This window comes from Strongylocentrotus purpuratus, unplaced genomic scaffold (genome assembly GCF_000002235.5).
Source record: "Strongylocentrotus purpuratus isolate Spur 01 unplaced genomic scaffold, Spur_5.0 spur5_scaffold_6, whole genome shotgun sequence".
Taxonomy (NCBI): domain Eukaryota; kingdom Metazoa; phylum Echinodermata; class Echinoidea; order Camarodonta; family Strongylocentrotidae; genus Strongylocentrotus; species Strongylocentrotus purpuratus.
Window position 1 is genome coordinate 41888503 of NW_022145612.1, and position 15785 is coordinate 41904287.

The following is a 15785-nucleotide window of genomic DNA, read 5'->3' on the forward strand; positions in this document are numbered from 1 at the left end:
ATAGTTATTCTAAGACAAAGATTGAATATGGGCTTTTTGAAATGAGCCCAGTGACTTAATTTTGAGTGTAAATGCAGGCCTTTTCATTCCCTGTTTTGATTATTACACAAGACAAGACATTAGGTGTGACGAGGCCTTGAGAGTAAGTGCAGGACTGTTCATTCCATAGCAAAGATTTAGTACAACATTCTCTTCAATGAGCTAAACCATTAAAGATGGGACTAAGCTTTGAGTGTAATGGTAGGTGTATTCATATTCTATTTCGGAGATTAGGCATGGTGTTCTATTAGGCCTAAAAAAGAATAATCTTGTATTGCCCTTTAGGTGCCAAAACATGGGTTGGTCATTCAGAAATCTTTTTTCTTGCTTTTTTTTCTCCCTCTTTTGGCTGATATTTCTCATTTTTGTGCATATATTTTAAAATTCATTCCACATTTTTTTCTCTAAAAAACAGTAAAAAAAAAAAATTAAAAATTAAAAAAGCCGACCCTAGATTTCAATATTTTGGGGTCGGTCGCAAAAGGCAATACAACATCTTCTTTTTTAGGCCTTAGATGCACCCAAGCAATCAAGTTGAGACTATGCTTGGAGCGTAAGCGCAGGTCTATTCGATATGCTCTTCTCCTGGTGGCTCTTCTTGGCTGCTGTTTCATGCATTACCTCAGCCATGCCGGGCAAACGGGAGAAGTAGTTACGAGCCCGAGTGTGCTTGGTCTTGATCTTGTGGCAGAAGACACGTCCATAGGCCTGAATCAAACATGAATGGAGAAACAAAGAATAAGTTATTATATTCTACTGCTATAATCATGATTATGTACGTGTATATCTCAAAAATTATAATGTAAGGTCAAAACCTATAAGTCCCCCTGTGGCTATTTTTCTGAAGCCTCATTGCATAAAGTAATTACTCCAATAGTCATAATGCATAATAAAATTGCCTAAACCCAAAGCTACACTCGCTATCTTTACCAACACATCCTATATCAATGCTATAATTTACTGATAATTGAGCAATATTTTAAAGAGAATACTGATCATTTTGGCCTACTATTATAGAAAATGTATGTAAAAAAAAAAAAAAAAATATTCACAAAACCTACACAGTGGAATACAGTCAAACCTGCTTTAGTGACCACCTGTCTACAAAGACCACCTGTCTACAACAAGCACATTTTTTGTTTCCCTTGAAAATGGTTCTCATTGAACATGTACTAAAGGAACCTGTCTACAAAGACCACTTTTTGTGTTTCCCTTGGGCGGTCGCTATAGACAGGTTTGACTGTACCATTATACCATAAGTTATATATTAGCTTTGGACGTCTAGGAAGAACAGAGCCATTTTGATAAGGGCTCTGTATAGAGCATTCCAGCCATTTTTAATTCTTGATTTGTATTATTTTTGTAAATTGTATTCTTGTATGTATTTGAATTTTTATACGGAAAATAAAACCAACCAACCAACCAACCAGCTCTGTATATAATTCATGAAGACTGGCACTTACCTTATCCAGGTCATCAATCTGTGAATGAGCTTTGGCCTCATCCTTGGTGAGGAGGATGCAATTCCACGGAGACCATTCCTCATCCTTATCCCAACGGACCAATACCAGATCATAGAGATCCTCCCAGGAGCTGAGGGCACTCTGGGTGTTCCAGATATCAACCACCAAATAGCGCAGGTCAGCCTCCTACACAGGGGAAGAAACAACGAAAGACCATATTCATTAGGCTACAAACTAATAATTAAATTGCAAAGGCATTTTAAAAACTGATGTCTTGACTTCGAAATTGTGCATGATTTCTGACTTTCGGTGAATAAAATCAAAATGATGACCTTTCAACTAATCCTATGCCTTTTTTTTACAAAGCGCTAGGTAAATTAAAACAGATTCTGCTTATGTTTTCATGCATTCCCAAATTTCTTTGAATATTTGTAATGTTATAAATCTCTTACTTGTAAAAATCAATTAATGTAAATGTGGATAGATAATATAAATTTTAAGACGACATTATGAATCGCAGTAATCATTCTGATTCATGTTTAAGCCGCCGTAAAGGAATTATGTAGTAATCATTTTTTTTTTTTGAAGGACCAAAGAAAAACTTTCCCAACAACAAATTACAAAGAGGAACCTCTACTCAACTTCTCCTTTTGTAATACATAAACATATAACCACCTCTTTTGAATCTCTTTAAGAATCAGTAGCAAATCTTAGAACAGCTCTTTTAGAGAAGCCATCGAACCAGCAATTGCAACTGAATGATAATCTGAGGCCCGTTTCACAAGACCTTTTTTCAATGACAAATGACAAAAATCAGTGACAAATCTGCTGATAACCAATCAGAAGCAAGGATTTCAGTAGCTTATAACAAAAACTGTCATTTGTCACTGATGACAAGTTTTGTGAAACACCCCCCCCCCCCTGATCCTTGTAGGAGTAACATGGATTTCTAACCCACCTGCAATAGGAAAGCAATCCTTGAGCCGTCTCCCATGGCCTCCTCTGACTTGCGCAGTCCCTTGAGCATGAAGCGGAAGTGACTGTAGTCCTGCCTGGTCCTGGCATCGTTGTCCAGCTTGGTACAGCGTCTGCACCGCCCAACGCCGGAGGAGTTGGAGGCCAGCTGGAACTCAGTGGACGGCAGGTAGCTGCTGCAGCTCGGGCAGAAGTAGATGTTCTTGCGCAGCGTGGATGGGTCCTGTGGTACCTGAAGGAGGAGGAGAGAACAAGTAAAAACTGTTCAAAATGATGCCAATGTAGAGATTTCAAGTCTTTCCTTTAAAAAAGTCCAGGGCCAAGTCTTATATTTAGAGTTGATATAATTGCAACTTATTTACAATTGATATCAATCACAATTATTTAAATGAGAGATAGGAGACTGCAAACTTGCAATTGATTTGGATCGATCGCAAGTCCTTATAAGACACAGGCCTTGGGGGTGTTTCATAAAGCTGTTCGTAAAGTTACGCATGACTTATATATGAAAAGCCAAATGGGATGCTCAATCATTTTTTAACTGCATCAACTAAAGTTGAACTGTGCAGATGTAGATTAACATTCTTTTTATAACAAACATTTTTAATACAAAGTATATTTTTTGCCATAATTTAATTGAGGTTATTGGAAATATAGTCACACTGTGTGAAAACATCAAGAAAAACTTTGGGCATCCTATCTGGCACTTCATATTCAAGTCGTTCGTAAAGTCATGCGTAACTTTACGAACAGCTTTTTGAAACACTCCCCTGGTGAAAAAACAGCATGCAATAGCGCAGAGTGCGCAGAGATTTAAGCACTTTCTGCTCATGCTATGATTTGGGGCTCTAGTTAATCAGTCCAACAATAAATGTGGAGTTTGATTCTGAATGGATCAATGCAAATGACTTCTTTTTTTATCATATTTTTATCAAAATTAAAAATACTTTGCACCATGCCTACCTTGAGTAATCTAGCTGCCTCTGCATTGAAGGTGGGTGTCTTGACGTACTGCAGGAAGAGAGTGGCAATTCTCTTACGCAGTCCTTCGAGGTTGGACTCCCTCACGCCTCTCATCAAGAGATCAGCCTCGCGATCAATCAGCTGGATGATCTCCTGCGTCAGCTTACAGTCATGCTCCTAACAAATATGGACAGAAAAACAGTTTTTCATGAAGATAGAAGCTGAACAGTGTGTGTGGATTGAAACTGGGGTGATATTTTAACGTTAACAGAGAAATAAACCTTCGTACAAAGTCAATATGGAGTGGCAGCAATACAGTAAGAGAAATAAATTCAGAGAAATTCATAAATTGTGAATTTTCTACTGCCTTTTTAAACCTTTATCTATATCTTCAGAAATGTATTCTTCCTACAACCCATTATGCCTGGGTACAATCAAAGATACTCACGTCCGAGATGATAATAATTATGATGATGATAACAACAATACTTCTCTTTAAAGCCCATCTGCAATAGTTTGGCCAGGAGGGTTTAGGCCTCCCTGCAAGGTCACTGACAGGTGGTTATCTCATCAAATCAGCTCTCAATTAACATAAGAAAAAGGGGATCATGGGGGACAAACAGTCACCGCTAAGGCATTGTTTGCTATAGAGAGGGCGCAAGTAGCTGTACAGTAGTACAGTGGTACAGTGGGGCTTTAAGGTTCTTACCTTGACTGTGTGTTTGAGGGTGAGTAAGACATCTAGCCTCTCGTCCTGGGTCAGGTACTTCATATTGAGACTGTTGTAGATATCTTTGAGTTCCCTGGCTCGGATTGTATAGGCTGTATCCATCTCGGTGTACTTCCCATCGAATGCCTTCCATCGCCTTGGAGCAGCAGCCTGTCAATGAGAAAGGACATTGGTGATGGGTACTCCGTGACAGCGCCAAATGCTCGATGTTATGGAAATATTAAGTTTCATTATTATATGTACATATGTAAACAACAAAATAATTTTGACATGAAGTGATTATTGTTTGTATATGTTGTATGTTACCTTACATTTATATGTTCTTTGTTATTTAGTTATATCATATTTGGGAAAATGCAGAAATCAAATCAAATGCCATTCAGTATCAGACTTCAGTTCATTAATTTGTTATTTTTAGTATTGACCAGGGATAGTGATAAAGCAGGTATATGCGTTGATATAAGTTGCGATTTATACCTCAGGTTGTAAGTAATTTCCAAGGGTTTGATGTCTTGCCAACTGACTTGGTCTGAAACCAAGGATCCTATGGTTCTATATGTATAACCAGAGCACTATAGTCCTAATCATATATGTAAAACATCTTCAAGCTTCCAGAGCTGTACAGATTTGAGATTCATTTTAACCATTAAGGGACTGACAACTTTTGAAGAGCTCGTATTGCAGAGCGCTTTTACTACGGATAACTTCTTCCATGATCTGTACATTTCACAATTTATGCGAGTTGACTGTTGCAATCGTACCTTATCAAGAAAGTTCTGGATAGACCTCTGCTTGTTCTCAGTGTCTGCTTCCAGCTTGTGTCTACCTATAGCTGCAATCAGCTGGGTCTCTTGATCCAACAAGTGACAGAGGGCAGCTTTCCGTTGTGCACCCCCCGTTGTTTCGTCAATTTGTGACAGTTCTTCCTGCCTCCATTCTAATTAGATAAAGAAGAAGGGTAGCAAGGTTGGTGTTAGAGAATTGCTGTTCATGGGCTATCCAACGCTATTTGGCTCTTGTGATTTGAGATCAAATGGCGAGGGATCAATTAATTCTTTGTATTGTCAGTAATCAATCTTCATGTGAAATGATTATAAGTTCATGACATGTTCATATTTTATATTTTTTTATCTTGGTCTTTTTCAAAAATGTGTGGGGAACCACATGAAGGGAACTACAAAGCAGTTTTAAGGCTGGTTATGCAATGAATATAAAATAAGCATGTCACTGCAGGCACATTCCTACAAAAATGCAATATACAAGTAGGATGCATCATGTAGTCACCAAAATCTGATCTAAAATCATTACTGAAAAGATATGTAATATCTTTCCATGAATATAGAAAAGTCAACCGTTTATCATGATGGGATGACAACAAAATTGTCAAGGAAATAAGCATTTCAAATTATCATGATCGAATTTCAATGTTTGAAGAAACAATCACCCGCACTCACTTTCTAAAGCATGGTAAAGGAGATCAAAGTCCTCCTTTGTACGTGGATTCATGCGTCGCTCAAACTCTTGCCTGATGCGCTCTTCTTTCTCCTTGATCTTACGCATCTCCTCCCGGCGCTCCCACTCGCGCCTCTTGACCATGTCCTCCTTGAGCTGCACCACGGTATTGTTGGCCTGCCATCGACGGAAGTACGACTGCAAGATGATGACCTGAATGAAAGAACCAACAAACCAGATTAGCTTAGCAATATAAGAAAGAGACTTCCAATAAGCATGTCTAGAGATTATTTATGTACAGAAAATGTATAACTTAATTATACACATACACTAATAAAAGTCTAGAAAAAATAAAAATGTCAATACCATATTGAAGCCTGAACATGACAGCTCTTTAAATCTTTTAACATACCGTATATTGACTCTAGATACATGATTTCATGATTTTCATATTTCCTCAAGAAAAGCCATTCCATTAGACCCCAATAAGTCACTTCACATATGTACACTAAAACAAAACTGTACCTTTTCCAGTCGTTTACTGTGGTATTCATCTGCAGTCTCATATCTGCCCGGTACTACAAGTTTGTCAGTCATGTTGGACATGTAGCATCCGATGGTTGTCATCTGTGTAGAGGTATCCAGTGTGGTCTGCTGGATTCTGTTCTTCGCCGATACGGTCTGGGTGTCTCGACAGAACCTCGTTATTCCATCGTCTGTACGCACTCTTCCTTTGGTTTGTGCCGATGCGTTGTGAAACTCCACTCCTGTAAGCCGGTGACGGAACCCACCCATGAAGGGTTTGCGCCTGGTGGTGCGCTCGATCTCTACTACTACGTCATCAACAGTCCCATCCTCTGTGAGAAATGAATATGGAAAGATTAAGATAAAAATATGACTTAAGTTCTTTGTCGCTTCCATTAGATTAATTAAGTAACACTTAAGTGAAGTAACCATATATCATTGCAAAATATCACAGCTCCTTTTAAAAAAAGAAGATTGATGATAATGATGGTCAATTATTTGAAGCAAACAAGATATCTACCCATTAATTATCAGCCAATGGAACATTAATCATCAAAATGAAGATTACTTGTGAAGAAATGGTAGGAACTATTTCAAAATAAACATTTACGAACCTCTTTCTATTCTTGTGGTGATGATGTCAGGCATGTTATATTCAGGCTTAGGTTTGGGCGCCCTCAACGGGACATTGACAGGATCTGACGAAGAGATCTCTAGCTGCACAGCTCCGTTGGGTCCTACACCGATGGAAGCCAAGGTCATGTCTGCACCTACATCAGCACCTGGGGAGAATAAATCAGATTTGCATAGGGGTTGGGTGTTAAGGAATTGACAAGCAATCACATGAAAAAGTTTAGCTTTGTAATTTGTAAGCATACAGCTTTAACTCTGACCTTATCAGACATGGGCAAGGGCACCATCTGCATAAAAGAGTTGTGGCTTATCCGAGACAATAGCAAGAAACCAGGGGGGTATTTCACAAAGATCCTAAGTCAAACTTAGCTCTAAGTTGGACTTAAAAATTATGTAGAGCCATTTGTAGCCTTAAAATAAAATATATTAAAAAGCGAAAATTCAAGTATTTTAGATTTTTTATAAATTCCACATCAAGAACTTTAAATCTCCTTGATAATAGAAAATATGATTGACTTGAATCAACATTTTATGCCTTTTTTCATAGATGCTAAAGGCTTTCCATAATTTTTAAGTCCAACTTAGAGATAAGTTTAACTTAGGATCTTTGTGAAACACCCCCCTGAGTTGATAGCAATCACAACTCTTTACAGTACATAACAGATAGGCACTTATAACTTTAGAAATGGATCTGAGAACTTTCTCATCAGACTGAAATTGATATTATTCTCACCATCAAACATGAAGACAAGCTTGTCTGCTGGCATTCTCAATTCACTAGCCAGATGCTCTTTCAACTCGTGCATGGTTTGTCCCAAAGCACATGCCATGGTTGTAACCTGTCCACTGGGCATCAGCACAAATTTCACTGTAAAATGAAATGAAAACATTGTCAATATTTTTGTTGCCATTATCTCCATCTAGAAGTCATACGATTTATAAAGGAGAGAGAAAGTGAGCGAGAGAAACTGAGAAAGAGAGAGAGAGAGAGAGAGAGAGAAAGAGAGAGAATGGTTAAAATCTATGGTAAAAAGTTGTTTGAGGTGGATTTTACACACTTCATAACACTGCAGCCCCCAAGTATATTACACAGTGCCTCTATCTAAACAACAAGACAAAGCATGAAGTAAATGATAAGTAAACCTTCTACAGGTATATACAGATTAGTCTGTACCAAAGATTTTATACGCAATAAAATGAAATTTCCATATAAAAATGGTGTGGTGTATGTCCAATCTGATTTCAGAGAGGAGAGCTAAAATATGAATTGATACAACTATACAACATACTTGTAGAAACAAGTTCTCTTTCAAGTTTCATTCAAATAAAGTAGAAGATCACTATTAAATCAAAGATATTAAACCTTAAGAGAACACACTGTTATTACCTGTTGCTGTAGCATTGACCATCATATCTGCATCTGGTTGAGGCGAAGAAGCATGTGGATCCGTCTCATGGGTGTCTCCAGTCTCCTCTGTGGCCATGCCCATATCCCCCGTGACTCGAGCAACCTCTTCCTCTGTCTGCTGCTGGCCAGATCCTGCTTCTTCTTGAGTGCCTTCGGCAGGTTGTTCATCATCTTCGACTGCTTCTGCGCTGTCAGTAGGCTGATCTTGCTCTGCTTCATCTGGAGCACCTTCTTGACCTTCCTGCTGACCATTTTGACCTCCGTGACCTCCTTGCTCGGCTGTATATCCTTCAGCAGCAGATGAATCAGCATCTTCAGTTGGAGTATCCACATTTGGGGCATCATCTCCTAATTCTTCAGTTTTCTCTTCTTCTGTACCAACTGCCTCTCCAGCATCACCCTGAACCTTTTCTCCTTTATTATCACCACTAGGAACCTCCTCTGGCTTCTCTCCTGGATCGTCCCTGACTTGTTCAGATTCGACAGCATTTTCTTGAGTGTCTTTGCCATCTTCTTGAGTTGTAGTTGTGGGCAATTGCTCTGATACTTCTTGACCGGTTTCCTGTTCTTGTCCTTCTGTTTGCTGGGATTCATCAACTTCTTCTGTTGGAGCAGGTTCATTTGCTTGTTCTTCAGACATATTGGAACTTTTTTTTTCTGTAGTCAATATATCAAGAGAAAAAAAAATCTGCATCATTAAAAAAGTTTTTTTTTTCTTCCCCGCATATTTAAAAATAAAATTCCAAAGCAAAGGCAAAAGTGAAGGCTTGATTTTGTTGTTATGCATCCACACACACAATGTAAACACTAAAAACAGACCCCATACTAGACCAACAGCTTCAGTATCTAAAAGTGAGAGTTGTTCCATGGAGATTTTGTCTTGCTCCACTGACAGAGACTGAAGCACGTCATACGACATATGACGGGGAGGTTATGTCCTATATACTGTACAGCCATAGTATTTTGCTGGTCTCATTGCGTGTAGTAGCTTCACAAAAACTGGACAGATTAAATGAAGGTAATCATTATATTTTAAAATTCTACTATTTTTTTTCATTTTTCAATTTCATTTTTATACATTTAGTATTATGTGAAAATTAGATCTAACATTTAGACCTAACATCGTAACAACTTGTTAACATTAGAAAGATATCATATATTTCCTTTCTGTCATTCTTTACTAAATAGAAAACCAGATCAAGATCAAGAAAAAGATTGCTTTGCTTAATATTCTTTAACTCCAGGGAGCTCCAGAAGTCCAGAGCTTGTACAGGAAAACAATTCAAACAGCGGGTTGGGTCACATTTTTTTTAAATGTGAAGAGGTAGAGTCTAGTAATTACAATTTTGACTTACATTATGTTTTTCAACACCTCTCGGCATAATTCTAACCACTTGGAATTATAATTTGAAAAAGTCTTTGATGGAAAGGGTGATTTTTTGTCCTAACCCGACGATTCTTCCATGTTGTATCGTCAACATGGCGAAGAGAAAGTACGCATTTGTGGTAGCGGTGGAGCAAATATGAATAATCATGACAAAAGGGCCCTTCGCTCAAAATTGCTGAATATGCAAGAGGTTGAGAAGGGCTCTGTCTCTTTGATTCATGCATATTCAGCAATTTTGAGTGAATGGTGCTCTATCACATGAATGGATACATACTGTAACATGGATGAATTGTCGGGCTAGAATGAAGAATCACCTTTTTCCATCAAAGACTTCTTCAAATTATAATTGCAAGTGGTTGGAAAACTTGGAATTAGATCTAGTCTAGTCTATGCCCATGCAGACTGCCAGAGGAGTCGAAAAACATAATGTAGACCTAGACCTAGATCTAAGTCAAAATTGTAATTACTAGAATATACATGTACAGTGTACCTCTTCACATTTAAAAAAAATGTGACCACACCCGCTGTTTGATTTTGAATCGTTTTCCTGAACGAGCTCGCTGGACTTGACTTAGACCAAATTTTTCTGTCGCTTTCGTTTGTTAGCCTCTAATTTGGGTAAGGTCGGCTCCTCCCTCTGATTTGGATAAGGTCAGAGCCGACCTTACCCAAATCAGAGGCTAACGAACGAAAGAGACATAAAAATTTGGTTTAGACTTGACTGAGCTCCGACGCTTTCAGCATCTGCATCGCAGTTCCCAAAGTTAAATGTTCTCAGTGTAGATACAGTGTAGACTTGGATCTTGGATTCTTTTCCTCCTAAATACTCCGAAGAAGAGTTTGACTGGAGGTGGTGGAGGGCACGTGGACGATTACATTTTGGAAAAAAGTTCTTTAGTATAATAGTCTAGTAACTGCATTTTTAAATGAGAGCGGGGAGGTTTGGTTCGATGGTTGACTTACGACTTATGATTTTTCATACTCAACGAGATGTTTATATTGATATAATATAGATCTAGTCTACAATGCCAAAAGGACCAGGCCGAGGACGGACCTGGCCCTGCGGGATCGACTCCTAACAGTAACACTAACAGTTCTTCAGGCTGAAGTTCAGCCGAGGCCGAGCTGAGCATTCCCTGTCTAGACCGAAAACTTCAGTCTCTCTAATCGTCGGTTGTTCCACTGAGACTACATCTGGCTCCACTAGACCTCCGATTATAAATGTCAGTTTTATTAAAGAAATGACCCAAATCAGACGGTTATTTCTGTCTATAAAGGCTAAGCATTCCCCATCAACTGATCAACGACTTCTCTCACGTCTTCACGACTCTCGATCGAGCTCTGATTCTGAATCTGATCTTATTTTGTTAGAATAAATAAAAGGTTATTAGACTATCTAGGCCTAGATCTACTTACCAATGGCAAATTAAATGAATGAATCACAGATAGACGTATGAAGAGGTGTCATTCAAGTTTAGAAATAAGAAAGACATCCATATCCGTTGTTAACATGATCATTGAATTTCACTGGCCAGCCTCGATCTAATGATAGACACAAACTATACACAAGATCCTAGCCGAGACTCTAGGCCTGCGCTGCACACTAATTCGGTGTATTGCAGCTAGTTGCACCCGACGAATTCGCTATCGTAGCAAAGCGTACACAATATACACATAACACACACTGTACACGCACACGAACACACACATACAAAAACGTGCAGTTGTTTTTGATGACGTCACGTTGCTGTGCGACGCCACTTTGTGAGTCAATATAATGAGGAAATACTCTCCTAAAAAGAGTTTTAGATAATAATTACAATCTATCAATAATATTTTTATTTATGAAAAATATATCAGATTATATTCGAATTGATTAATTATGAAAATTCGATTATTCAAGATGAAAATCGTTGTAGATACGATTCGGTATTTTTCGTGAATTTCCGGAAATTCACCCTAACAACCGAGGAAGCCTCTGCCGAACCTCGGATTTGTTGTTTTGCAAGATCAATCAATAGAAAATTCATTAAAAGATGACAAACATCTGATAATATTGTTAAGTATATCACCTGTGTGTCAGTGTAAGATGTAATCTGACCTACATCGAATACTGTGATAAAAGTGAGTAGAATTACCATTGAATTAAATGTCAATTTATTAGCGACACCATCTCGACGCGACGCTGCACTGCGAGTCTGCGTCTGCGCTGCGGCAAGGGGGTAGCCACGGCGTTAGACACTACCTAGCCCTAGGTCGATCGGGCCAGACCTCTGCCGAGGCACCCGGCCAAGAGACCCGCGGGGCTGCGATGGGTCTAAACTTGTACTTGCTTAACTTGTGTAGCATGGGCATGGTTGAGTGTGCGGACACTTAACTAAGATGAACACTTCTCTTTTACCTTCGAATTTGACGAAAAGTAGACATGCATCAATCAAGTTGCACTGTCCATAGACTACCCACTAAATTTTAGAGAGTATTAGATGGTCTAGATCTAGAATTCTAATTGAAATTGATTTGAATGTAGATCTATGATGATACTAGGTCTAGGATTTCGAAGGTCTTGGGCTCCCAAATTTTCTGTCTCTTTCATTAGCCTCTGATTTGGGTAGGGTCGGCTCCTCACCTCTCTTTAGAGAGGAGCTGACCCTACCCAAATCGGAGGCTAATGTACATGTAATGAATGAAAGAGACAGAAAATTTGGGCTAGGCCTAGATCTATAATCTAGACTCTATATTGACTTGAGTTGAGTATGAATGATGTGATGAGTGATGATGGAGGGGGGGGGGGGGTGTCTGAGCTGAACACAATGGATGTCCAGGTTTATTACTGGAGAGTCAACGGGCTGGAAGTGGCAGAGTGAGGTTGAAGTTGTTGTAGGTCTAGTCCAGTAGTGACAGAGCTCTGCAGAGGTGAGCTGGCTATTGCAAACTGCAAATTGTGTCCGAATGAATATTTGCAGATTTCTAAGGTAGGCACATTCATGGGGCACTAGAGGGCGCTTTGCGCGCGTACGAAAATCTGAATGGCCTTGCTGCGGTGGGTCGGCAATAATCAGCCCAAAACTTGGATATGGAAGGATATATCTTTTTTATAATGTTATCTGGTCTTACCCTTAACCATCCTATGTTTAATACCTTGAATATACCTTGAATACCAAAGCCGTCTCCAGCTGCCAAGCTTCCAGGTCTAACTTCAAGGGGGGGGGGGGGGATGTCCCAGCTTCCGGGTCTTGCACCATAGTCATTTTACATCTGTATCTTGCTTGCTGGGTCATATCAGGATTGTCATAACTGGAGTGTCAACTGGGAGAAGGGTGAATGATATTGCTCCTTCTTCCAGTGTTTGTCAAGTCTGGCTTTAAAGCTGTTTACCGAGGTTGCAGATACTACCAACTCAGGGAGGGAGTTCCAGTCGTTGAGGACCCTGTGGCTAAATGAGTCTTGCCTGAGTTTGGTGTTGCACCTGAATCTATGTAGAAATAACATGCGAGTACGATAAGAGAAACATCAGGCCCATTACTGATGCAAATTTTAAAATATTAGCCTAGAAATGACCACCAAACGGAAAAAATTGACATTTTTTCCTGACAAATCTTCATAAAATCTGATTTATAAACAAGTCACATCTACATGTAGGTACACTAATACAAATACGATTTTCTGAAAATTCAGGTATTATTTTTTAAGTTTCTTTCAAGTATATTTCTGCGCATCGCAGCGCCAATGTTCTTCACTGCTTCAAAATCACCCTTGAAATTTTTTTTTTGCAACGAATTTGTTACGAGGTCCGCGAGTGTTCCCCGTTCCTTGCGTGTTGAAAGTTTGGTAATACATAGTTTACATTGACTCGCGCACGAAAAAATGGTCGAAAACAAAATGTCAAATGAAGAAATAAACAAGCTTTTGTATAGTTATAAGAGTTCTACCGAGGTTTCTTTGTCGATTTAATTTATTATATAGTCTCAATTAGAATTCAGAATCATCTCTCTGAAAAGTTAAGAAACTGACGATGTTCTCGATCGTAGTTATTTTCATTTTGCCAGCAGCCGATGTAGCGTTGTTTGGGCAAAAAGCTAGGCCGCTGCCTTCCCATCGCAAACCTTTCCGAGTCCCGCTAAAATGGCGCGCTGCGGAGCTCCGAAGCTGCGTTGGTATCGCTGCAAACTCTCAGCCGGCTAGCTCCCCAAGACAGACCATTCGCGGTATGGCGAGATTGTGTGTGTGAGGTACGATTTTGGATTCGAGAACGCACGTAATGCAACCGTGCGCGTCATATTCAGCTGTCGAATGTCTACGACCAATTTTACATGTACGATTTTTAGTACAGATACTCGGTCAGTTTTCTTCTTATATCTTTGGTTTTACAACATTTAAAAATATAATTTCTTCAAATTTGCTCCTGACTCGGTTCAGACTAATTGTGTGATGTGTTTTCAAGTCAATTTTTTGAATATATTTTTTTGCATGAATTTGCCTATCTAAGGATGTCACCATGGGTCTTTCGGATGGTGACGTTTAATTAGGTCGGTCCCCAGACGCAAATAATCATATATGATTGACACATGTCTGTAAAACACAATACACACACACAGGTTTTTGCTGAGCAGAGCTCACGCCTTGCTTCTTATCTGATCCGAAAAATGAGGGGAAGGGTATTTTCAAACTGTAATGACTTGTGATCCCTTGGGGCTAGCGAAAAAATAAGCGCATGGATATATTCCTTACTACTTATCGGTTGGGGCGTCATTTCCAAAAAGTGGCAAATTTTGGAGCTCGATGGAAACAACATTAATTTAAATCGCTGTTTGACCAAGATATTTTTAGAATTCCAAAATGACGCCCCTTTGGAATATGGAGATAATTTGCTCTTTCATATGACACCTCATGTTATTGAGTATCATCTTCAAGATCACAAGAAATAAAGGTTATTTGAATCTTGATTTGGTAATATAAACTGACAAATTTTGCATATCGCGCAATGCACATAGACTGCATAGGGATGCATGCTTTGCATTGCTCAAGTTTAAGTCTTACGTAACTTTTTTATGTTTGAAAAATTATAATTTTCGTCATACTTAAGGTACAAATTTGCAAGTTGTACTGACATGTTCATTGACTTTTCTATTTTATATGTGTACCTATGCTGAGTGTGCGTCAGTTATGTGTGAAGCGCGTCACCTGTTTAAAGCATGACATGTCAGTGTACTGTTATGTAATATTACGTATTGGCATTTCCATTGCACTTACATGTAAGTTGTGTTTAAGTTAAGTAGGCCCTCTCTCACTTAAAATATTCACTCGAGCAGATCGGCCAATGGGAGCGCGCTATCTAAATGTACAGCGCTCGATGCGTAAAGTTCTACGTGTCTAAAGGGGATGTATTGTACATAATTGTAAGTTACATGTAGATCTGAATGTTACAATTTTTTCAGAAAACTGTGCAATTATTGTTAAAGATGCACCTATTCCACTGCTGATTGTTACTGATGTTTTTCATCTTTTTATATTTTTTTGTACTTATAACTTATGTAGATGTCTCGAGTAAATGGTCACAGCCCAACTCACAATGGAACCAGGACCAACCAAAGAAGCCCAGGACCTGGTCCCAAGAGTCCTACCCATAATGGTGCACATACAGAGAATGGGGGCTCACACCTGGTCAATGGCAAGCCTCGTCTGCCGCCCATCAACACTCCGGCAAGTATCTTGTCCAGCAGAAACTCCAGGGACTATAGCAAGAGCAAGCTAATGACTCACAGGAGAGCCAACGAGATGCAGGGACTGTTGATGGAGAAGATCTACCAGAAAGCAGAACAGATCAGGGAGGATGTGCAGGAAAAGGCCAAGAAAAGACCCCCTTCTGCAAATGATCCAGATTACCCATTAACGGTTCGTACAGTACAGGCTACTTTTTTTTTTCTTTCTTACTGTTTTCAGTAAATTCAGTCTTTAATAACTGTATAAGCGAAGGGGAATTTTCTTTATTAAATTGAACAGTTCCTAAAGTATTTTTCAATGATTTTTGTTTTGTCTCAGACTTTGTATTGATTAAAAAAAGCAACAACAACAAAAATGTTCCTCACAACTTGCTTGCTATTATCAAATAAGGACTCTATTTAAATACACAAACCTTTAAACAAGGAAATTAAAGTACAATGTAACTTACTGATGTTGAAATGAATTCTAGAAAATGACTATCATGTCATA

General features: G+C 38.9%; 2 protein-coding genes across 3 annotated transcripts in view; one reads left to right on the forward strand and one right to left on the reverse strand.

Moving 5' to 3' along the window:
- Positions 1 to 455: 455 nt before the first annotated feature.
- Positions 456 to 11262, reverse strand: LOC589708 (IQ and ubiquitin-like domain-containing protein). The gene is made up of 12 exons (XM_030972158.1): positions 10992 to 11262; positions 8168 to 8845; positions 7514 to 7648; positions 6762 to 6929; positions 6148 to 6479; positions 5625 to 5835; positions 4932 to 5107; positions 4150 to 4320; positions 3441 to 3617; positions 2461 to 2709; positions 1503 to 1688; positions 456 to 747 (listed from the first exon to the last, which is right to left on the reverse strand). The coding sequence occupies exons 2-12, from the start codon at positions 8826 to 8828 to the stop codon at positions 580 to 582; spliced, it is 2634 nt and encodes an 877-aa protein (XP_030828018.1). The 5' UTR covers positions 8829 to 8845; positions 10992 to 11262; the 3' UTR covers positions 456 to 579.
- Positions 11263 to 11539: 277 nt separating this feature from the next.
- LOC576226 (dynein heavy chain 12, axonemal-like) overlaps positions 11540 to 15785 on the forward strand; it is a 57421-nt gene continuing 53175 nt past the window's right edge. For both annotated transcript variants that reach the window (XM_030972455.1, XM_030972456.1), the window contains exons 1-2: positions 11540 to 11699; positions 15111 to 15467. In XM_030972455.1, the coding sequence (XP_030828315.1) occupies positions 15111 to 15467 (357 nt within the window). In that variant the 5' untranslated portion in view covers positions 11540 to 11699. The remainder of the gene's footprint in view (positions 11700 to 15110; positions 15468 to 15785) is intronic.

Excerpts from the sequence above, each read along its gene's own strand:
- LOC589708 (XM_030972158.1), bottom strand. The coding sequence starts at position 8,828 with ATGTCTGAAGAACAAGCAAATGAACCTGCTCCAACAGAAGAAGTTGAT. Across the intron at positions 7,649-8,167 it reads GGTCAATGCTACAGCAACAG|TGAAATTTGTGCTGATGCCC; the intron begins GTAATAACAGTG and ends TTCATTTTACAG. Across the intron at positions 5,836-6,147 it reads ACAGTAAACGACTGGAAAAG|GTCATCATCTTGCAGTCGTA; the intron begins GTACAGTTTTGT and ends TCTTTCATTCAG.